Consider the following 20,272-nt stretch of genomic DNA (forward strand, 5'->3'; position numbering starts at 1 on the left):
TTAACCTGTGTATGCTCAACAAAGGGGTCAGCTGTTTGTTTGGCTTGTCTTACTCGTTCAGTAGCGTGGACTCTAGGGCTACAGCCTCCGACCCAGGTCGATGGATACACAGAAGACGGTCAGACTCCTCCTTGGCCTTCTGTAACACCAGCTAATGATGCGTCGGTTCGTGTTGGCTGTGCCCGGGTACTTGCAGTGAAAGTCCTTTTTAAGCCGGAAAGTGGCCGCTACAGGTAGACGAGCAAGCTCAGGAGAGCGGATGACGAGCTGATGACTCGGTTCAAAAATGAAGTCGGCTCTCTTTGGAGTTCAACTTTGTTCTAATACTTCCAACAACGATTCACGTGGCTGAATAAAAAACTCTTCGATTTATCAAACGAAAGTTCTGAGTTCACAGGTGAGAAAAAGAAAACAAAGTTAGGTTTCTCAGATTGGATTTTTTAGAGAAACTTCAAAAAGATGATGAGCTTCAAAATGTGGAAATGAAACTTAAAAGAAAGTTTCAGTTCAAAACTGTCAGTATAACTAAAGTAGCAGGGGGGCCTTTATAGATTCTAATTCAAAAGCGTAAGGTAGCAAAAAGGCACGAAAAGGCGTAAAAACTGCATGTAAAACGAATATAAGAGAAGCCAAAAATAAACAAAAAAGAAGAATTAAGAGAAAATTGAGCTAAGGAGACAATAAGAAGCTGAGCGAATAAGAGGAAGAGAGCAAGAGATTAAGAGCATAAGATAATAAGAGTAAGATAATAAGAAAACTGAGAGATAAGAGAGTAAGAGAAGAGTCGCTGTCTGTGTGTTTTAACCGGCCTGTCCTGAGGGCGGTCTCGGGGAGGTTACGAGAGAGAGTTTCATCCCTTTCTAACTTGAGGTACAGATTTTAAGTTTCACTATATCTGAATTTATTTAATTTGACTGTTAGGCCGCTCGAACACATAAGATAACATCATTTTCCCATCACTATCATACTGACATTTAATCAACAGATTTATATGGAGAAGCAATCAGTTTAACACACGTATTTTCACAAGATCCATATTACTTAATATATTCAAAATTATAACAGGATTAACTCAGTACATTAAGACATTTCTAAGATGAGACATCTTCCTTCAAACATAACCTTAAAATGGAAAGAAAATAATAATGGAAAGGAAGACTTTTGAAAACTGTTTATTCCAGAGAACCAGACTCAAAGAGCAGGACAGAGTTGCTAACGTTAGCCTAATAACATCCATGATTGGCTTCCAGTATGCTAGTCGTGAATGTTTTTCTTTTTTCTTTTTTTTAACTTGTAGCCCCACACACTAATGCATTTAGTTCATGATGTGCTCCGTGGCATTAGAAGCAACTATTAGTTACTTCTGTAGGTAGTTAGCCTGTTAGCTCTCAACATTAAAGCAGACAAACACACAGTTTAATCTATTCCTTACACGTTTGCTTTTGTGTTTTTGGTTTTAGAAAAACTAAGAACCCACCTTCCAAACTCTTGAGTATCAGTCTTACTACAGCCCCATGCACATCCATGATAAACTACTATTTGATGATGGGCGTTTTCACTATTTTGTGACATTTTATGGACAACCCAATTTAAATTATATTAACACATTCATCACGAAATAGAAATAATTGGTTGTTGCAGCCCTTCAGTACACACTCTCTCTTTCTATCTCTCTACGCACCTGTCTCTTGTCGACGGGTATTTATTCCTGATTAAGCCTCATCAGGGCTTCAAAGCACACAAACACACACACATCTAGTGAGCCTATGAATAAACAGCCTTAGTCTTTTAAGGGCTCTCCCTTTGGGAAATTCCAATAATGCACTTCACTCTCACCCTTATTTACTAATACAGTACAAGGCCTTCTCTTATGTTCTGTTATGTACGTACACCTGTCTGCACACACTGAATACCTGTCTGCCTGGTTTATATAAAGCACTGCTATACTAAAAGCTTCATCTGAAATAAGTCAGTGTACAGAGATAATCACAGTGCTAAGGTTCTTAGGGGAACTGATTGAAGTCCCAGCGCCATCTTCTCTAAAGTGTCTTTAATGGAGGGAAAGTGTAATTAAACAGAGAGTACAATCCTCCCAGGTTTCCACAGCCTCTTCAGCATTTCATCAGAATATATGCAACATTAAAAACCTTCAGCGAGGTTGGTATATTGGTGTGGTTGAAAATCCAAGTCAAGAGTGAGGATAGAAAGGATGCAAAGGGGTGGATCAGCAGTTGAAGGGCAGACTGACCAGTAATTCAACTTGCTGTAAAACTTACAGACTGACTTTTGTTTTCTTTGACCTGCTGATGGCTCTGTAACTAATACCATTTAAATATGTCTCTCTCTCTCTTTAGGTAAGCAGTGGTCAGGGCTCTCTGCTGGGCGATCCTCCTAAAGAAGTGAGACTGCCCTCCAATCCTTATCTCAACCTGGCCAGTGTCATGCCAGGGATGGTTATGCAAGGTGAGCACACAAACACACAACAAATGAAGGAATACCATTTTTTTTTTTATCTTATCCTATTATATATGCAATCAGCTGTGTTAAGGTAGCTCTTTCAGTACTTTTGACCATCTGGCAAAATCATATCAATTCCTGTTGCACATTTATAAATTTATTGATAAAGTCTAAAGATGCTCACTTAGTTCAAGTAATTTTTTTATAAAAATGTTTGTACAGGAAACCCATTAGGTTGTCACACGAACGCTTTCACCTCTATTATTAAAAATAGGACTTTGACAAAACTATGACTCTTGTTAAAGGAATACTATATATATATATATATATATATATATATATATATATATATATATATATATCTTGGGGTGTCTCTACAATGTTTAAAATGTCCTTCATTTAAGGAGGCAGCTATGGTTCAAGCTCACAGTGATGACCTGGATCAGGAAGTTACTGCCCCAGGCCCAGAAATAGTCCTCCTTTTGAATAGTACTCCTTTGAGAAATTTTGCAATTTTAATGTGCACATAAATGTGATTACCCACAACATTATCTAACTCATTGTGCCTCCTCCACTGTTGCTCAGGGTCAGTGGGGAGTAAAGCACAGGGAGGACAGCCTGGCTCTGGGGTTTACGGCAGCTCGGTTGCTCCCGTCGTCTCCCAGGGTTCTGGCTCCTTCTCCCACAACGCAACAGCTACAACCACAGCTCAATACAGCACTGATACCTCCACTGATTACAGCCAGTACAACCAGGCCTACACACAGGTACAGATGCAGACACACAAATGCAATGTATGAAAGAAATATGGTGCTGGATGAATGGATATGGGTCTGCCTTTTTACAATTATGTCACTCGGCCTGAAATGTTAAAGAGAGAGATGGTGGCTGAATAGATGATCGATGGATGGATACATAATGAGTGGATGGATGAGAGCAGCAGTGACAGAGTGAGCTGTAACTACAGGAGGCAGGGGGTGGCAGAGATGAGAATGGGTATGGATATTTGGACAGACAGGATTTGGCACAGAGCGCTGTCTTTCCATCTGTCCCTGCTCCCTCCGTCTCTCTTAACGCTCCACTCTGAACAAGTCACGAAGCTTCCCTACTGGCTGTTTGTCTGCATCTCTTTCTCCCCGTTTCTCTGTGCTCTCGTCGTAGTTATGCCTCCTCCAGCAGCAAGTGACATATCTGATGTTTGCTGCACGATGAAAACCCAATTTCAAATGTTAATTACAATCTACTCTTCCAAACGAATGAATCATGATTAGATAACCAATAAAACAGTCGGTTTAATTTGTCTTGAAAGACAAGACGAAGGAGAGGAAGAACAAGAGCTGTCGGCAGGAACAATCATTTATGAATGACAAAGAATGACTGAAATAAGAAGGCCAAAAAATCGGAAAAAATCTGCAAACACAAGAAAATTACTGAGCAAACATTCATCTGTCTGCATCTGATGTTTTCTTTTGTGTGTGTGTGTGTGTGTGTGGGTGTGGGTGGGTGTGCGCGCGTGTGCATGGGCACTTGGGTGTGTGTCTGTGTGTGTGCCATAGGAGGCCATGCAGCAGTGGTACCAGCACTACCAAGCTCAAGCTCAAGCTCAAGCTCAAGCTCAAGCTCACAACTACAGCACAGCTGCTCAGCAGGACAACACTGCCACAGACTACAGCAAGGAGCACACACAGGTAACAAACGTACATGCTTGCACACACACACACACACACACACACACACACACACACACACACACACACACACACACACACACTTCACTGAATGTTTGCATTGATAGTTTCCATTTTTACCTTTTTTTTGTATTATTTATAATAGATACAGATTCATTCCTGGATCTTTATAAAAGATAAAATGGAAAATTCAAGCATTGATCCTACAGAATTTGTAAATGAACCTCTTGTGTTCCAGGCTCCTCCGGTGACGACCTATGGGGATTACAGTTCCTACATGCAGGCAGTCACTCAGTACTACTCCCAGCCTGCAACAGCCAACCAGGCCTACGCCAGCAAGGTACGCAAACACGGCTCACCCCAACCAAAACTATGATAAAATAATTCTAACCATAAACCCCAGAACCCTAAAATGGCAAAGACCCAGAAGCAAAAATGTCCTCACGGTCAATGTCACACACAAACACAGATGCTCATCAGTCAAGAGTCCAGTCCAGCATGTGCCAGGGACAAAAGTATTACATTAATTGTTTCCTCAAATTAGTGAATAGCAATAATTAATTCATTTTAGGGGAAAATTTCAAGGGCAAAAAAATATTAGTTTAAGACAATTCATTACTAAATCCTGCATACAAATTACCATTTATTTTTGTAGAAATAATCAGAAAGTTTGATCCATAATAACTGACGGGCTCCGTACAAAACCAGAAGCTCTTTAAAACCAAGTCAAACAACACCCTGGCCTGGAGACATTGTAAGTGATCTGAGCTGCAGCCCTCAGAGCACCGTGCTGGTATTTACACGCGGTTTGTCTTTGACCTCTCTCTAAGACATTAATACTCTGTTAGAGGGAACACATCACTCTGCACCCAGCAGCTGATACCAGACATCTCCACACACCCTGAGCAGCCAGGTCCAGGCTTATCGGCTGCAGCAGGTCGTGTGTCTGTGTGTGTCTGTGTGTGTCTGTGTGAAGTGTTTGCTTGAAGATGCGGCCAGAGTTGCATTCTGGTCTACTGAGCTAACTGTTGGTGGAGAAACTGATATCCTGGAGAAAATGGTGCGATGGGTTTCTGACATGCAGGTATTAAACTGAACTGGAAATATGTTGACATGATATTGTAGCATTTAGTTTTGGCTGGTTGACCACAAGAAAGAGAACAAGACCATACAGCAACAGACAGGAGGTGAGTGAGTGATGCTGGTGTAGTGTGTTATCTGTTGACAGTATGTCTCATAATAGCCACTAGGGGGCAGAAAGGTTTACATGAATGAATAAATGAAAGAATGTGAGTCAGTTGCTTTGTCTACAAAATGGACCCTAAAATGTAAGGGGTAACATTTTCTGTATTGTGTTTTTTTTTTTTTACCTCCAGTCTTAAGACATTAAACCACCTGTCATTCAATGTGTGTGTGTGTGTGTCTCTTCTAGGAGGTAGATGTGTGTAAGCCTCTAGGAGTCTCTCTGCACACAGTCAGTAACGGCGCCGCCCCTCCCCCGGCCGTCCTACCAGCTGCTGCCGTGCTCCCAGCCTACAGCACCCTGCCATTAATGCCCGGCTTCCTGGGCGCGCCACACCCGGCGGCGGCCACGCCAAGCCCCGTCACACACACACACACTGCCGCCACTGACTGGAACACCTACTACTATGTGAGTAGCGAAAATGCACACTAACTAAAACAGGATGTGACCCTGTTGTTGTACATCTGTGAGCAGTGGTGGAAAGTAACTAAGTACATTTACTCAATTACTATACTTAAGTACTATTTTGAGGTACTTGTACTTATCTTGAGTATTTCTGTTATTCTATTTTATACTTCTACATCTCATCTTTTTATTGTATCTGCTCTTGAGAATGACACTTCCCTAATGTAGCGGAGTCTGAACACACAAAAAAGCAGCTAGCAGAAAATCAACAAGTAACATCAGTAGGCAATGATCTATTATGGTCTGTCACCGCATCGATGCAGAACCGTCCAGGTCCGCATCGCGATGCATCGATGCAATGATTAATTTCAACACCCCTAACATTTATTTGATAACTTAAGTTACTTTACAGATTTAGATTATTAATACACAATATGAATGAACTGATATGTTATGACGTGTTACTATAGGTTAAGCTACCCAGCAGTATATAAAGTAATCAAAATTAGCTCCACCTTTACCAGCTGCAACATTACAGTGATTAACACATTAATACATCACTAATAATTATCCAGTAGTATAATATACCTTATTCTGAACTGGGCCGTTCTGCATGAAAAAAAAAAAAAAAGAATTCTTCATGTTTGTAACCCGTATTTTCTCTCTCTTAAACAATTCACAACACAAACATTCCAACAATAAGAAGTGTGGAGATACTGCTAAATAAAGACAACTGAAAAAAGGATATAACAAATAAGTAAAAAAAAAAATTGTAATTGCTAGTGCTGTCAGTTAAACACGTTATTAATTGCGTTAACGCAAACCCATTTTAACGGCGTCCATTTTTGTATCACGAGATTAACCTTCTTTTTGGCTTAGCAAACTTTGTAGTTTTTTTTCACAGGCTGTTGCAACAACTAGTAACGTTAGAAAAACTACAACACCTTACCGGATCTAGCTAGACCGGAAACAAAACAACAGGCACGCCGCACACACTTGTTTGGGCTTGCGAGCCGGCCAAAGAGTAGTAGGCTAACGTTACATTTGAGTGGATGGCGAGCGCGAGACGCCGAAATGGATGCCAATAAGATTCTGAATGGAAAGTTGCCAAATGGTTCCATTGACAAGACCAAAGTGATCGGTGTGTTTTGTCCTTGTGAACTGAGCTATCATCGCAGCACGTCCAGTCTGAAATACCACTTGATGGCCGAGCACACAGCTGATGCCAATGCTCCGCCCCCTCGTCAAAGCCAGGCGACAAAAGCACAAAGCAAGCCGATCCACTTTTCCATGTTGATAAGAGCAATAAAATGAGAAAAAATAATGGGACAAAAAGAAATCAAGGGACATTTAGAATAGATAAAAATGTGCGATTAATTGCGAGTTAACTATGACATTAATGTGATTAATCGCGATTAAATATTTTACTCGTTTGACAGCACTAGTAATTGCATTAAAACATTTACATTTTAAGACATTTAGGTGCTATTACTCACAGCTTCTTCACCTCTAACTCATTTCCCTCTTCTCCCTTCTGTCTCTTCAGAACCAGACGAGGGGCCATAAAAGGGAGTACCCTCAGCTGGCGGTGCAGGAAGTGACATCATCAGATGGCGCTTACATCGGGCAGCACTCCCAAGGCCTGGGAGGGCAGTACGCTGACTACTTTAAGAGGAAGAGGCTCTAGTATGAACCAAACCACCTTAAAGCCTAAAGCTTATGGAAGGAGGCGCGCACACACACACTGCGTCTGTTGGATGTCACAGCTCCCTCTAGTGGCCTTTCTGTGGCTGCCATTTTGCATCCCTACAGTAGGTATTGTGTTAATAGAATTTAGGGTTGCAAATGGCTCAAGTGAAAGCAAGCCATAGTGCTCTTTGATCCTGGCACTAATGTACACACACAAACACATGCACACACACACACACACACACGCACATAGACACAAACATGGTGTTGCTTTTGTCCTGTTCAAGCCTTAAACTCTTTAACTTAAACTGTTGTTTTTCAGTCAGTGTGTCACCTGTACTCAAATAATATTATCTTGTACATTTTTCTAATATAATGTAAAGTAAAGTATACTGTATCTGTACGTATAAGCTGCTTTTGTATCTGCAGCCAGGCAGCCTGTCTGCCTGCCTGCTGAAACTGTCTTAGGACTACTCTTACAGTCGGGTGTCTCCCTCTCTGTCGCCTTTCAAACTCGCGCTTTGATTAATCGGTCGGACTGACGTCTGTTGGTTCCCGCTTCAGTGTCTTTTCTCTTTTTGCTTGTATTGCCCAGATTTCCTCTTTTATATCTCCCTGCTGTGGAGAATTAGAGTGTGTGTTTGAGTGTGTGTGTGTGTGTGTTTATGCGTGTTGATGCTGTTTCTGTAGGAAGTGTCAGCCATTTCAATCCCAGCGTATGGGAGCACATCAGGAAAAACAAGGGCCTGAACCATTTATAGCCCTTAATTGTGGTGACTTTTACAATAGCTTCCCTCAATGAATGGACCTTTCTTTATAAAGACTGGACAGAAAAGAAAAGGCTGGTGTAAATACAGTGTGTAATACAGAATATATAAAGCCATGCGTACCAGACAATATCCCATTTAATGGACGTTTCCCAGCTCTCTTGTGAGCGTATTGTACTACATGAATGACAGGAAAACATTTACTGCGTGTCTGATTTTTGTTTTCAATCTATACTGTTATTTATTTGAAAAATATAATAATATTTCGAGGCATTGTGTTGACTTAAATGTAGTTATCTGGTTTAGTTTTTAACATTTAAGCCAAATATTAGGGCACAGACCTTTTTCTTCTCTCTATCTCTGTTTGCGGGAAGACCTGTTGGCACTGTAACCGCAGCTTTACTTCCATTTCTAGCTGCAATTAAAATATGAAGGTTTCGGAATGTAAATTTGCCCAAAATACTACTAATAATACTACTTATCAACTCAAAGCAGGTTTTTTAGTAAGTAGTTGCACACGCAGAAGTGACAAAAGACAGAAAACTCAAACCTCTCAGTATGTAAACGTAAAAGCCCGGACATGAAGGAGCTGTCCACCGATAGAAAAAATAAATAAAAGTAATAGTTGGTGATGGTAATTCGCCTCCAGAAACAAAACAAAAAGCAAAATTACATTTTAGAATAAAACACTTGGCTTTCTCTTTGTGAAGTTTAATTGGCAGTGATATTCTAAAGTTTGATAGTGTTTGCATGGTGCACATATTGCATCATTTCCATAACATGGTAAAGTATGTTTTTGTATACTGACTGCAAAAAAAAAGAAAAAGATTAGTATATACAGTTGGTACCTAGATCTATGAGATTGAGACACAGGGACAGTACCATCTGCAGAAACAAAAACATTTATAATTTTCATTTTTATTTTTTGCTCATAATGTGCTGGTAACGCGCTGGTAAAATTTCTGCACCTTATTTTGAAGTTTTTAGGGGAAACAAAAAGAAAAGCTAAAAAACATTTCATGTTCATCTTTGCAGAGCTGATTTCCTTCCAGCTATATATATATATATATATATATATATATATATATATAAATGAACATAGAAATGTTATATTTGTGAAAGAAGATTTCTTTAGGATGTTTTTTTTTTTATTAAAGCAAAGGCTGTGAACTCAATTATACTTCATGTCCAGAAGGTTTGATATCTATTACTAAGGAGAGGGCTTGTTATTTTAATATTACAGCGTGAACATTAGGTTTTTTTATGTGCACAAACTGGCAATAACTATGGCTCCTACTACTGTAAAAAGTGGAATGTAAATTGTTTATTTTCTAGTGTGAATTTCATATACTCCGACGTAACGGCTCACACGCTTGGTAAAAGCTTTTTCTGCCCATTTGTACGTCTCTTTGTATTCTGCTCATAGGTATCTGATTATATATCATGGAGCAGAATATTACTTGCATCACCATGGCAACCACGCTCACACACTGTGAAACCCGATAGCAGGTGAGATCAGATAATGCCTAAAAAGATCGGTTTAGTCCAGAAAAGTGGTGTGAGTTTCTCATGAAAGGGACAACAGCTGGCTGTAAACAGGAAGTACACGCTGTTTACAGACTTGAGTTGAGTGTCAATGGTGGTGTACAGGCACGCTTATCAAGTACTAATAGAATGACTAAAACTAAAACTAAAGGGCAATACATATCCTTCTATTCTTTTTTACCTGCGCTTGACTCTCTTGCTGTCTGCTCTTTATCTAATTCCATGTTTTTTAACTCGATTTGACTGTGACGCGTTCCATGCTGTCATGTCCCGCTTTTAGTTCATAGAGTAACATTTAACCTGCAACTTGCGACACATTTTGAAGCATGCATCCATAAAATATTTTATTGAGGATGTGGAAAATACAAAGAAAAAAAGGAGGGAAGTATTAGAATGCAAAGAAAATGGGAAACATGTCATATATTCTGCTAAATATGTGTACAAATACAGGCAGGAAGAGGATCAGGCAGAGTTGCTGCCGATCAAAGCCTGTTTTGTGTTCTTTGTTTCCGTTGAGTGCCTGTATGTATGCACTTATTTAGCATAATTATTTCAACCTTTTCTTTTTATTCAATGGCTCCTTTCCTTTTTCTTTTTCTTTTGTAGTACCCATTTGGAAAGTCTTTTGATGGAGGATGTGGACAATTTACCCACACTCTTCTTGTTTTTACATTCAGTCATCTTCATACACTGACATTTCCCAGAATCTAAATTTAGACAGTTAATGGTGTCCCGCTTTCCCCACTGATCCTAAAACCTAAAACTTGAGTTTATATATATATATATATATATATATATATATATATATATATATATTACATATTAGATTTAGCTTGTAAACATTTTAAAAGTTAATCACCTTTTACTTTTTCTTCTTTACTTTATTTCTAGCAAATATAAACTTTATATTTAGCATGAATTTTATATTTTTAATTTCCATTTTTTCTAATTTTACTAACTTGTCTTTGCACTATTGCGACTTATTGTCCAGACTGTCTCCTGTATGATTCTGACTATGACTTGTGGTGGCTGTGCTACTTTCAAATGCTCAAATGCTTTTATTTTATTTTTATTTATTTTTTTGGGGGGGGGGTCTCTTGGCCTGCACAGTATTACACTATTAAAATCAGATCAACTTATATTTAATTTTAAACAAATTTGTTCTCAATCTGTCTTTGCAACCGATTTCCTTTTTATAATAATTTAAAAACACTCAACATAGGTTCAGTATATTGAATGGATAATGTTACTGTCTTCACATTACAGAAAGAGCATGAGTACGTCATTTGAAATGCACAATTTATTTCTGTTTGAATTAATTTATCACAGTCTTATATTGCACACCCAGCAATTTAGACAAAATATAGATATGTAGCTGTGTAGGTCTGTAATGTAAACATCTTTAAAGCCCTTTCCTCATCTTCTCTGCTGTGCTGCTCCAACACCTGATCTGTCTGTTTGCTGATTTCTCTTTCTTGAAACAGAAAATAGAACTAATTTTGGGAAAAGGCAAGAGATCCAGTAAGTCAGCCTGCAAACACTTCAAGTTGGGGAGAAAGAGCCCTACTGTTTGTACTGTAGAAGCCATTTTTGCATTTTCCCCTCTTAAGCAGTTCTTTTAATTGATTCCTCCCCCTCCCCAAATCAACTATAACCCCTTAGATACATCAGTTTGATTTGCTTCCTGGTGTAAGTGGATGAACAGTGGCCAGCTGGACTCCAGGTGATCGCTCTTACCTCAGACAGGATAGACATGTCTGTCTTTGTGAGTGTGTGTTGGGACCAGAGACAGGGCCTCTGTGTTTTTGGATGTGAACAGCTGAGGCAACGGACAAGCACAACTACTGTTGACAGAAATATGTTGGTTAGCACATTTTCATATTCTTCTTTTAATCTGCAGTTTAAGTTGTTGATTATACACAAAATACACAACATTTGTACTAAGAACATGGTTTACGCTTTCAAAATCATACCTTTCTGCTCTCACATCTAGACTTGCAGATTGATTAAAGCGTCTATTTTCTGTGCGTTCACTCAATAGGTTTGCAGATGACGAGAGTTGCTTCGACTGGTGATCTGTGTGTGCTGTTACCAGTAATTGCAGGTGTGTGTGTGTGTGTGTGGGGGGTTGCAGCTATCTAAAAATGTGCTCTTGGCAGGTAATGGGGGTAAGGAGAGACAGGCTGAAAGAAAGAGAGGAATGGAAAAACAACTCCAGCTGCCTTCACCCGCTCAGCCTGCAGGGATTTCTTCTTCTATTTTTTTTTCTTACAATTTTTGTAGTTGTGTGTCTTTCTCCCTTTTCTGTCTGCTTGGCCAGTGATGAGTGTTGTTTATGTCTGCCAGACTCCTGCATGTTGCACGTACCTGTAGAGCTGTCACACACACACACACACACACACACACACACACACACACACACACACACACACACACACACACACACACACACACTGTATATGTCTCCTCTGCTCTCGTATTTGTATTAACTGGATGCTCGCACAACTTCTCCCAGTGTGATCCAAATCTATATGAATACAGGACACTGTACACTGTAAAAACAATGACAGTTCTCTTCTTTTTTTTTACTGCAGGCCAAATAACAAACAAAGCCCCCCCCCCCTTGTTGCATGTGATGTCGTACGCCCGTCCTCTCTCTAGGGGTGTTTTGTTTTTAGGCTGTACCAGAATGTGAAAGTGTTCTTATAGATATCTAATCTAAATATATATCTTCCCATGAATCTGGAACATGCTTGACATTATATAAAAGTGAAGTTGGGGCCTGAGATTGACACTGGGATTAAGTTGTTTATACTGTATGTTGGCAAGGGCTGCCGAATGCTAAAACACCATGAGTTTTGGTCTTCAGTCTTAAAAGAAAACACCGTTATAGGCTACATCCCTCTCTGACAGCTAATGTCATATGAGAAGAAAATCTTGACACTTTTTGTCATTTCATCACATCACCTACAATTTCTTTTGGGATGTTTTCTAATGGCTAACTTGTCCCATGCAATCAGTTTTTCTTTGGAAATAGAAGCTTGTACTTGCTTGGTTTGGTATCACAGGTAGGTCTGTGGCTGTGCTGCAAGTCCCAAATGATCAGCTTTTCTTAATGCACATTTGCATTTCTGGTTCTAAGCTTTTGAATAGTCTTTAGTCTCCACTGTTTATTTTTTAACAAAGGACTGCTTTGGATATATCAAATGATGGATATATCTTTAATTTAACTAATATTGCAATACTATCTTTATAACTGCCTCCCACAGTTTCAGTATGATAGTATTAAAGTATGTATATGTCACTTAATATCAGCCCCTTTCTTTATGAAGAAATGTTGAATGGTTGGACTCTATTATTTTGTTGTGCCTCTCTGTGCCATCAACTAGCTGTGACGTCCTCATGATGATTGTACACAAAGGGGCCTGATATCCCTGAAGTAACACAGCACAACGAAGCCTGCATACGCACAGGGCGAAGGATGCTCTTGAATCTTGTGTAACGCTGGTAATCTTAACCTGTTAGTGAGCCAGCTGCAGTTCAGGGCAAATTCTGTTTTTGTGTAAATGCAGCCCATTTCTTTTGTTTTGGTCTTTAGTTGTAGAAATATGATATTGACATGAAAATGCAGTCCGTTTTATTTTTCGAGTGTTCATTTACATCACAACAGAAAATCTTACTTGTAGTCTTGTGTAGTTTAGTTGTAACATATATAATTTTTTTTTTTATAGCTGAATCACTTCAGGTTAAAAACCAGATCTTTCTGTTCTGTGTAAACGGAGCCTCCTCTAAGCTTCAGTGTGTTGCCATTGTACCAGTACGCAGTCCGCGTATTACAGTGTCAGTGGTGAGGCTGGACTTAGCAATAGTAAGTGTGTGTGTGTGTGTGTGTGTGTGTGAGACAAAGCTCTGCAAAGTATTTCTGATTTTCTGACATGTTTTGTAGATTAAACTAGATTTGCTGTGCTTCTTGCTTTGTAAACTGTTTTTTTTTTTGCTTTTTAAGTATGTGGATTTTAGTCTCACCTGAAACATACTGTAGATTTTGCAACATTTTATATCACACTGACATTGCTATTGTTTTACTGTGAATAAGGTAATTCTAGAGCAATTTTAGCATGCCTACTTACAACTGTAATATATGGAACAAACTGTTTTTAGTAGTTAATATATTGCATTTGGACTGACAGAACACGACAAACATTGATTTTATTTATTTTTTCATGGTTACCTTCCATAATTCATACTTTTGTCTTATTTTTTGAAAAATATATAAATTTCTTTTCTCTTATTTTGAGCAGAAGGAATTGTCTTTTACATTCCTAAATAAAATGTGGACTAAAGCGCAACTTTGTCTTCTTGACTTTTTTTTGTTGACATTCACAGTACAAGCCATACAGTTACATGAAGAACTGACCATAGTCATGATGACAGAGCGACATTTTGCTGCGCATGTCTACTGATGGATTTAAAACAGAAAAAAACCCTCTGCTCAAACCATTTCACATACTCCGATAAAATACACTGGTATAAATGTTCTGTCATTGTCATATTGGAAAATTAAAAGTAAACATTACAAGTAAAATGCACATAAATCATTTTTATGAATGTCACTAAAAATAGTTTTAACTGTAATAACAAAATCATAAAATGTCATGTGAACAATCGATACTTATTCTTTCTAACTTTAAACTGTGTGTTCCATATACAATCTGCAACTATGGAAATGGTCTCCCTTTTTTGTGTACACCATCCTGTATAGTATATAGACATTTTGTAAAGTATTTGTGGAAAGCTGCAAATACACAGAGGGGAGAGGAAAAGTGAAGTGCTACTGCCCTCAAGTGTCTCTCACAGGTACTTACCTTTATCTCACTCAACTAAGTTAACTGATTTGTTACATTTAAAGAACCAAGCTGGATTAGAGATTATAAACTGGACCACCTTAAACAATCAGAGCAAAACATGTAAATCCTGGTTATTTGAAGATGAAACCAAATGGACGATTGATTAGAGAGCCATAACCTTTTAAAAGAAAAAGATGTTCTGTTCCTGTGCAGATGCAGCCCTTTGTGTGTCTGGTTGGGCATTTGTTACACATTTAAACAATGAAGGCTGATCTGTGGATTCTTTTCTCAATGACTTGGTCTATAAAATGTCTGAAAATAGTGAAAAGTGCCCGTCACAGTTTCCTAAACCCAAAATATGTCTAAAATTGTTCGTTTAATCCGACAGTCTAAAACTAAAAAAATACATTTTTGGGCATTTTAGCTAGAAAGAAAAAAAAAAAAAAAAGTACTTAATGAAAACAACACAGTGAAAGGAACATTGCTGACTGATTGGTGGCTCTAATTTAAAGCCAGTTCTTAGTGACTGCATCTGCACAGAAAGTATTTTATCCATCACTCCATGGCGCTCTGCCTAGAAGAAGAAATACACCCAAACAGGAGTCCATGAGACAAACAGCAGCGGCGAAAATGTTGAAAAACCACATCTTCAGTATGTGTGGTAATGCCTGTGTCCATCCATCGGAGCAATTCTCAACATGATTCATCAGTGATCCACTCGGTGTCTGTCACAAAGAAGACCACCACACAATCGTTTGACTGTGTGAAAGTGGGCGGGGCCTTTCCATGCTCGATCTTTATCGTTCAAGCGTCCATCAGTGAGAGTGATATCAGTCCAAGTGATTATATAGGCCTCTGGCACACTTAAGAGCGGTGAAACCACGTGAGTTTGAAATTTCTGGCAATGTAGACAATTAAATCCCTTAGATACACTTGGAAGTCCTTTTTAAGATATCAGGCTTAGGCTACAATAGTTCATAGGATTTACTTGTTTCATTCAAAATACTCATAACTCAGAATAGGATAACAAATATGAGAAATAAAAATATTGCAGACTAAAATGACTGATAGGATTGAAAGTCTTTTCTTGGTTGTGGAAGGTTTATATGGCGTTGTGTGAAGCTCGGATCCTTTAGGACCGTCTCTTGGTACAATAAAGACGCACAAGCAGATGCTGATCTCAGGTCGGTTTTGCTGTTAAAATCCGGTCCCGAGTCTGCACGCAAAAGTCAGCTTCACTCCCAGAGCTTTAAACAGTTTGAGGAGGTTTAAAGGTCGTTTTGTGGTTGTTGCTGTTGCTGCATGGCGGTCAGCTCCTCCACCAGCCGCTTGAAGGTGATTCTCCTCTCGGGCATGTTCTCCCAGCACCGGCGCATCAGCTCGTACACCTGTCCGACGTGAATCGGGTTAGACGACAGGTGGTAGAAAAGAAACACACTAACAAAGAAACTGCAGTAGCTTTCACATTCTTTGCCTGTAGTAGGCGACATCACCAGGTTATGTTAAACTCCGACTGCTACAACCTACCTTTCCTATAGATGGCACAGGTTAGTGTGCGTTAGCTCAATAATAATGCTCAAATATTTAAAGTAGGGATTCGCTGAAGCCCCAAACTGAAAATCTGTGTGCCTTAACTCCCTGGGATCATTTGTGAAGATTTTTGTGGCAAAAAAAATAAATAAATCAGTCCGCACTTCACAAATATCAGAATTTTAAACGTTAAGAATCTAGCTGCTCTATGTGAAAGGGTAAATAAGACAAAAAATGTGGTAACACTTTACTTTAAGGTATCTACATACGAATGTCATGACACAGTCATGTCATGACACAGTCATGTCATGACTCGTATGACTTCTTTATAATGTTGATGACACTCTTATGTAGATACCTTCAAGTAAAGCGTAACCAAATATTTAAATGTGACTCTTGTTATTCAGGGGTCTCAAAGAAGTGACATTGTGGCCTTGATTTGTAATGTTACACAGTGTTCTCATATGTCTCTACAGAAAGCACTTATAAAATAGGCTACAGAATATTTCATTTTGTGCAATATTTGAAAATCAATTAGTTTTTTTTATTACATTTATATATCTGCATTTATGTCAAAACCTAGAGAATTTCAAACATCAACATTTCATTTATTAATATGTATTTGTGTCTAAACGACATATAAACATCTTTACCTATTCTACTTTGCCTGGAAATGCTTCCAACACGCTTGCGTGTCGTGTGAAAAATAGGCGTCTGTTCTATTTCTAGCATGCGCGCGTTTTCGGCGCAGCTCGAGCCGCACCTGAGACGTGCGCGTCACACAGGCAGTGTGCAAACTCTGACCTGTTAACATGGGAGCCGAAATAAAAACCGACACGCGACGTAGCTGACACGCGACGTAGCTGACACGCGACGTAGCTGACACGCGACGTAACTGACACGCGACGCAGCCAGTGCGTAGCCGGCCTAATAGCATTTATGCGGTTGGCTGAATATTTATAAAGGCATTGTCTTCTGACTCTGAACTTTGCTAAATGTCAGTTAAAGCAACCATCACCTGCTTCACCAAAAAAAGGTTGTTCATGTAAACTAACGTTTTCTTCCACCACAGAGTTTACAAGTTTCAGAAGGACTAATTATTTGGTAGAGAGTAGATCAAATGGAAACGCTTAACTCAGAAAATTAACAAGGATACTAATTCTAGAAAGAGATGTTCCTGTTGAGTTTTTTGTTCACCTCCATCATACTGGGAGGTGGATATCTCAAAACTTATATTTATTATATTAAACCCAAACTATTTGTATGTCTAGATGTTACTAGAGTTAAATGAGAACATGTTTTATTTGTAATTTGGGTTCTCTGATCTTTTTTTTTTTTTTTTTTAGAAGATCTGTTTCCTCTCTAACAGGATGTTTATTTTAACACAGAGGTAACTGTACAAAAGAAGCCACTACCCTTCTTCAATCTGTTTCTCCTAACCCGCGGCCAGACATTTTGACTATTGCATCCCTTTCCTTATGTTTTCTTTGCATTCGTTTTTTGTAAATAAAGACTTCAGAACCCATCTTCAAAAAAAAAAATTGAATAAAAAAATAAAAAATAAAAAATAAATAAAACTGTATCCATGTCATTATTGTATTGTGTTGGTAATGAGAAGACTTACGTGCTCAGGACAGCCTTCGGGACGTGGCAACCTCTTCCCTTCTGACAACACCTTCACCAATCGGATGATAGTCATCTGACCTTGAGTTCGACCAATCATACCGAGGAAAAGCTGCGTGGGTGAGGACAAGGACGGGTTACAAAAGAAACATCCAACACTATGTTATAACGGCTCTATTATTTAGACATGAAACATGAAAATGAGTGATACAATACACAGTCATTCAGTTTTTGTGGTCCAGATGTAATAGCTATAAGCTTTTTTTCCTTTCTTTTTTTTAGCTTCTGTCTTCTTTTTAACATTCTCTGACCCATGCAGGTCTTCATTACTAATTCCCTTCCAGTAACAGTGATAGGTCAATCAGGAAAAGTGGCAGTTAAAAGCTGGATGTACGTGAAAGATCCTCATGATAAACTAAGCTCTTAGCGCTGGCAGAGACACAGCTCCTGGTGGAGTCTATCATCTGTCGCTTTGGCCAAAGACCGACACCATCTGCCATATACAAATGATTGTGTGTGTGTGTGTGTGTGTGTGTGTGTGTGTGTGTGTGTGTGTAATGCTTTTCTTTTTCTTAACTTTGATTTTTATTTGGATTTTTTCCATTCAAGTACACTAATACACACAAAACAAGACATAAAAGTAAATAAATACATCAAGAAAAAACATTGTGTGTGTAATGCTTTAATAAATTCACTTATTTATCTCTGCCAGCCAGTACAGTATGTGTGATGTGTATTCAATGTGGACTCATTATCCAAGCATCCAAAAAAGGATTAGATGTATTTCTTGAACGCCTGTGTGAGATTGAAGATAATAAGAAGAGACCTGCAAACTGACCGTCATCGGGCTCTTGGAGGAGTCGCAGTAGGTGATGAGTTCGTACATCGTCACCCCAAAGGACCAAACGTCTGAAGCAAGGTAGAACTTACAGTGAGTCAGACACTCTGGAGCATACCTGGAAAAAAGAAAAAGAAACAAAGTGTAGGAGCATGGATGCTTGTCCATTTCAACAAATCGTTACATTTAAGTTTTTGTCTTAATGTGACCATGCTTTCCCTTTGTGTCTATCAGCAGTTTTCACTGAAACATACAGCTTTGTATACAGCATTACATACCTTCAGAGAGAAAAGGCTACTACAAAAAATATCAGATGCCCTCTTACAGATTCATATCTGCAAAGGGAACCAGCCAAGTCTTTGCTTAAACAGGGTATATGCAGAAATTATGAAGTTAAATGCATTACCTTTAAGACCCTTTCCATACATTTTTAATACATTGGCACTCAGTCATCAAAACTTTGAAAACCCCTGCATGTCATAAAAAAGTCATAGTTTAGTATGTAATAAAAATGTTTACAAAAAAGTCATAAAACATTAAAGTATAATATGTCAAAAAAGTCATGTCATAAAAAAAGTAAATGAATGAAAGTATAGTCATAAAAAAACAAAAAGTCAAGGTATAGTATTTCATAAAAAAAAGTAATTGTATAATATGTCAAAAAAAGTCATAGTATAGTATGTCATAAATTAGTCGTAAAAAAGTAATTAAAAAAATCAGAAAGTCATAGTATAGTACGTCATAAAAATCATTAAAAAGTCATAGTATAGTATGTCGTAAACAATCATAGAATAGGATGTCATAAAAAAAGTCAAAAAAAAATCATAAAATGTCATAGAATAGTATATTGTAGCTTTTCTAACTTCCGTCTTCTCACCAGAAAACAGGGCTGTCGTTTTCGTCTTTGACGGTGTAATATCCCTCGTTGTCCTTGATGCTCTTGGTGAGGCCGAAATCTCCGATCTTCACCGTCCTCTCGTTTTCCACCAACACATTTCGGGCAGCCAGGTCCCGGTGGATGTAATTTCGAGATCCCAGATAGTCCATTCCCTTAAATAGACCACAGAAAAGGGTATTTTTTAAATAGATAAATGTGTGTGAGTGACTGAAATGCAGTCTATGGCTTTGTGTGACTTTGACTGAGTGATGGGAACATGCAGACAAGTAAAGCTAAGTCTGGTGGGAGAGGACTACCTCTATAGCATTTGCAGAAACATGAATTTTTTTTACATCAAAGACAAGGACATAGTGGTCACGTGTTAAATTATAACAATATAAGATACAGAAGTGCCTGATGGTCCCAGCTGGTCTGTGGAGAGAAACTGTGTTACCTTGCATATCTGGATGGAGTAGCTGAGCAGGGTGCTGAGGCTGGTAATTCATCAGTCAGTAAAATGCTTTAATATGCAATAAAAGAGGGATGTCTGTGTATACATGCTAACCCCCGTTTGCGCCTCTCATGTACCATTACTTTCAAGTCACAGGGCTAAGCATCTGCTTTCCCAAAAAATAATCCGATCTTTAAAAAACAAAACAAATCCAGGGGTCAGTTTAACAACATTTACCGCTGTTCTGAAGGTATTTTTTCAGAATCCTTAAAGACTCTTTTAAACATCTGGATGAGAAATATTAAACATATT

The 20,272-nt window shown here is 38.6% G+C and overlaps 2 protein-coding genes across 3 annotated transcripts in view; one reads left to right on the plus strand and one right to left on the minus strand.

Moving 5' to 3' along the window:
• Positions 1 to 14,143, plus strand: part of raver2 (ribonucleoprotein, PTB-binding 2) — a 94,878-nt gene extending 80,735 nt beyond the window's left edge. Inside the window, exons 11-17 of one of the 2 annotated variants that reach the window (XR_005640174.1) lie at positions 2,355 to 2,463; positions 3,043 to 3,224; positions 4,014 to 4,145; positions 4,384 to 4,485; positions 5,578 to 5,796; positions 7,340 to 7,604; positions 11,954 to 14,143. Coding sequence is in view for 1 of the 2 variants with exons in the window: in XM_039810256.1 (XP_039666190.1) it covers positions 2,355 to 2,463; positions 3,043 to 3,224; positions 4,014 to 4,145; positions 4,384 to 4,485; positions 5,578 to 5,796; positions 7,340 to 7,480 (885 nt within the window). In the remaining variant the exon portion in view is untranslated. Of the gene's footprint in view, positions 1 to 2,354; positions 2,464 to 3,042; positions 3,225 to 4,013; positions 4,146 to 4,383; positions 4,486 to 5,577; positions 5,797 to 7,339; positions 9,105 to 11,953 lie in introns of those variants that run through there. The other variant, XM_039810256.1, reaches the window with a different exon arrangement.
• Positions 13,994 to 20,009, minus strand: LOC120564982 (tyrosine-protein kinase JAK1-like). The gene is made up of 5 exons (XM_039810258.1): positions 19,964 to 20,009; positions 19,510 to 19,682; positions 18,633 to 18,750; positions 17,796 to 17,906; positions 13,994 to 16,029 (listed from the first exon to the last, which is right to left on the minus strand). Exons 2-5 carry the CDS (start codon positions 19,677 to 19,679, stop codon positions 15,910 to 15,912), a joined length of 519 nt encoding a protein of 172 aa, XP_039666192.1. The 5' UTR covers positions 19,680 to 19,682; positions 19,964 to 20,009; the 3' UTR covers positions 13,994 to 15,909.
• Positions 20,010 to 20,272: the final 263 nt, after the last annotated feature.

This window comes from Perca fluviatilis, chromosome 9, assembly GCF_010015445.1.
Source record: "Perca fluviatilis chromosome 9, GENO_Pfluv_1.0, whole genome shotgun sequence".
Lineage (NCBI taxonomy): Eukaryota > Metazoa > Chordata > Actinopteri > Perciformes > Percidae > Perca > Perca fluviatilis.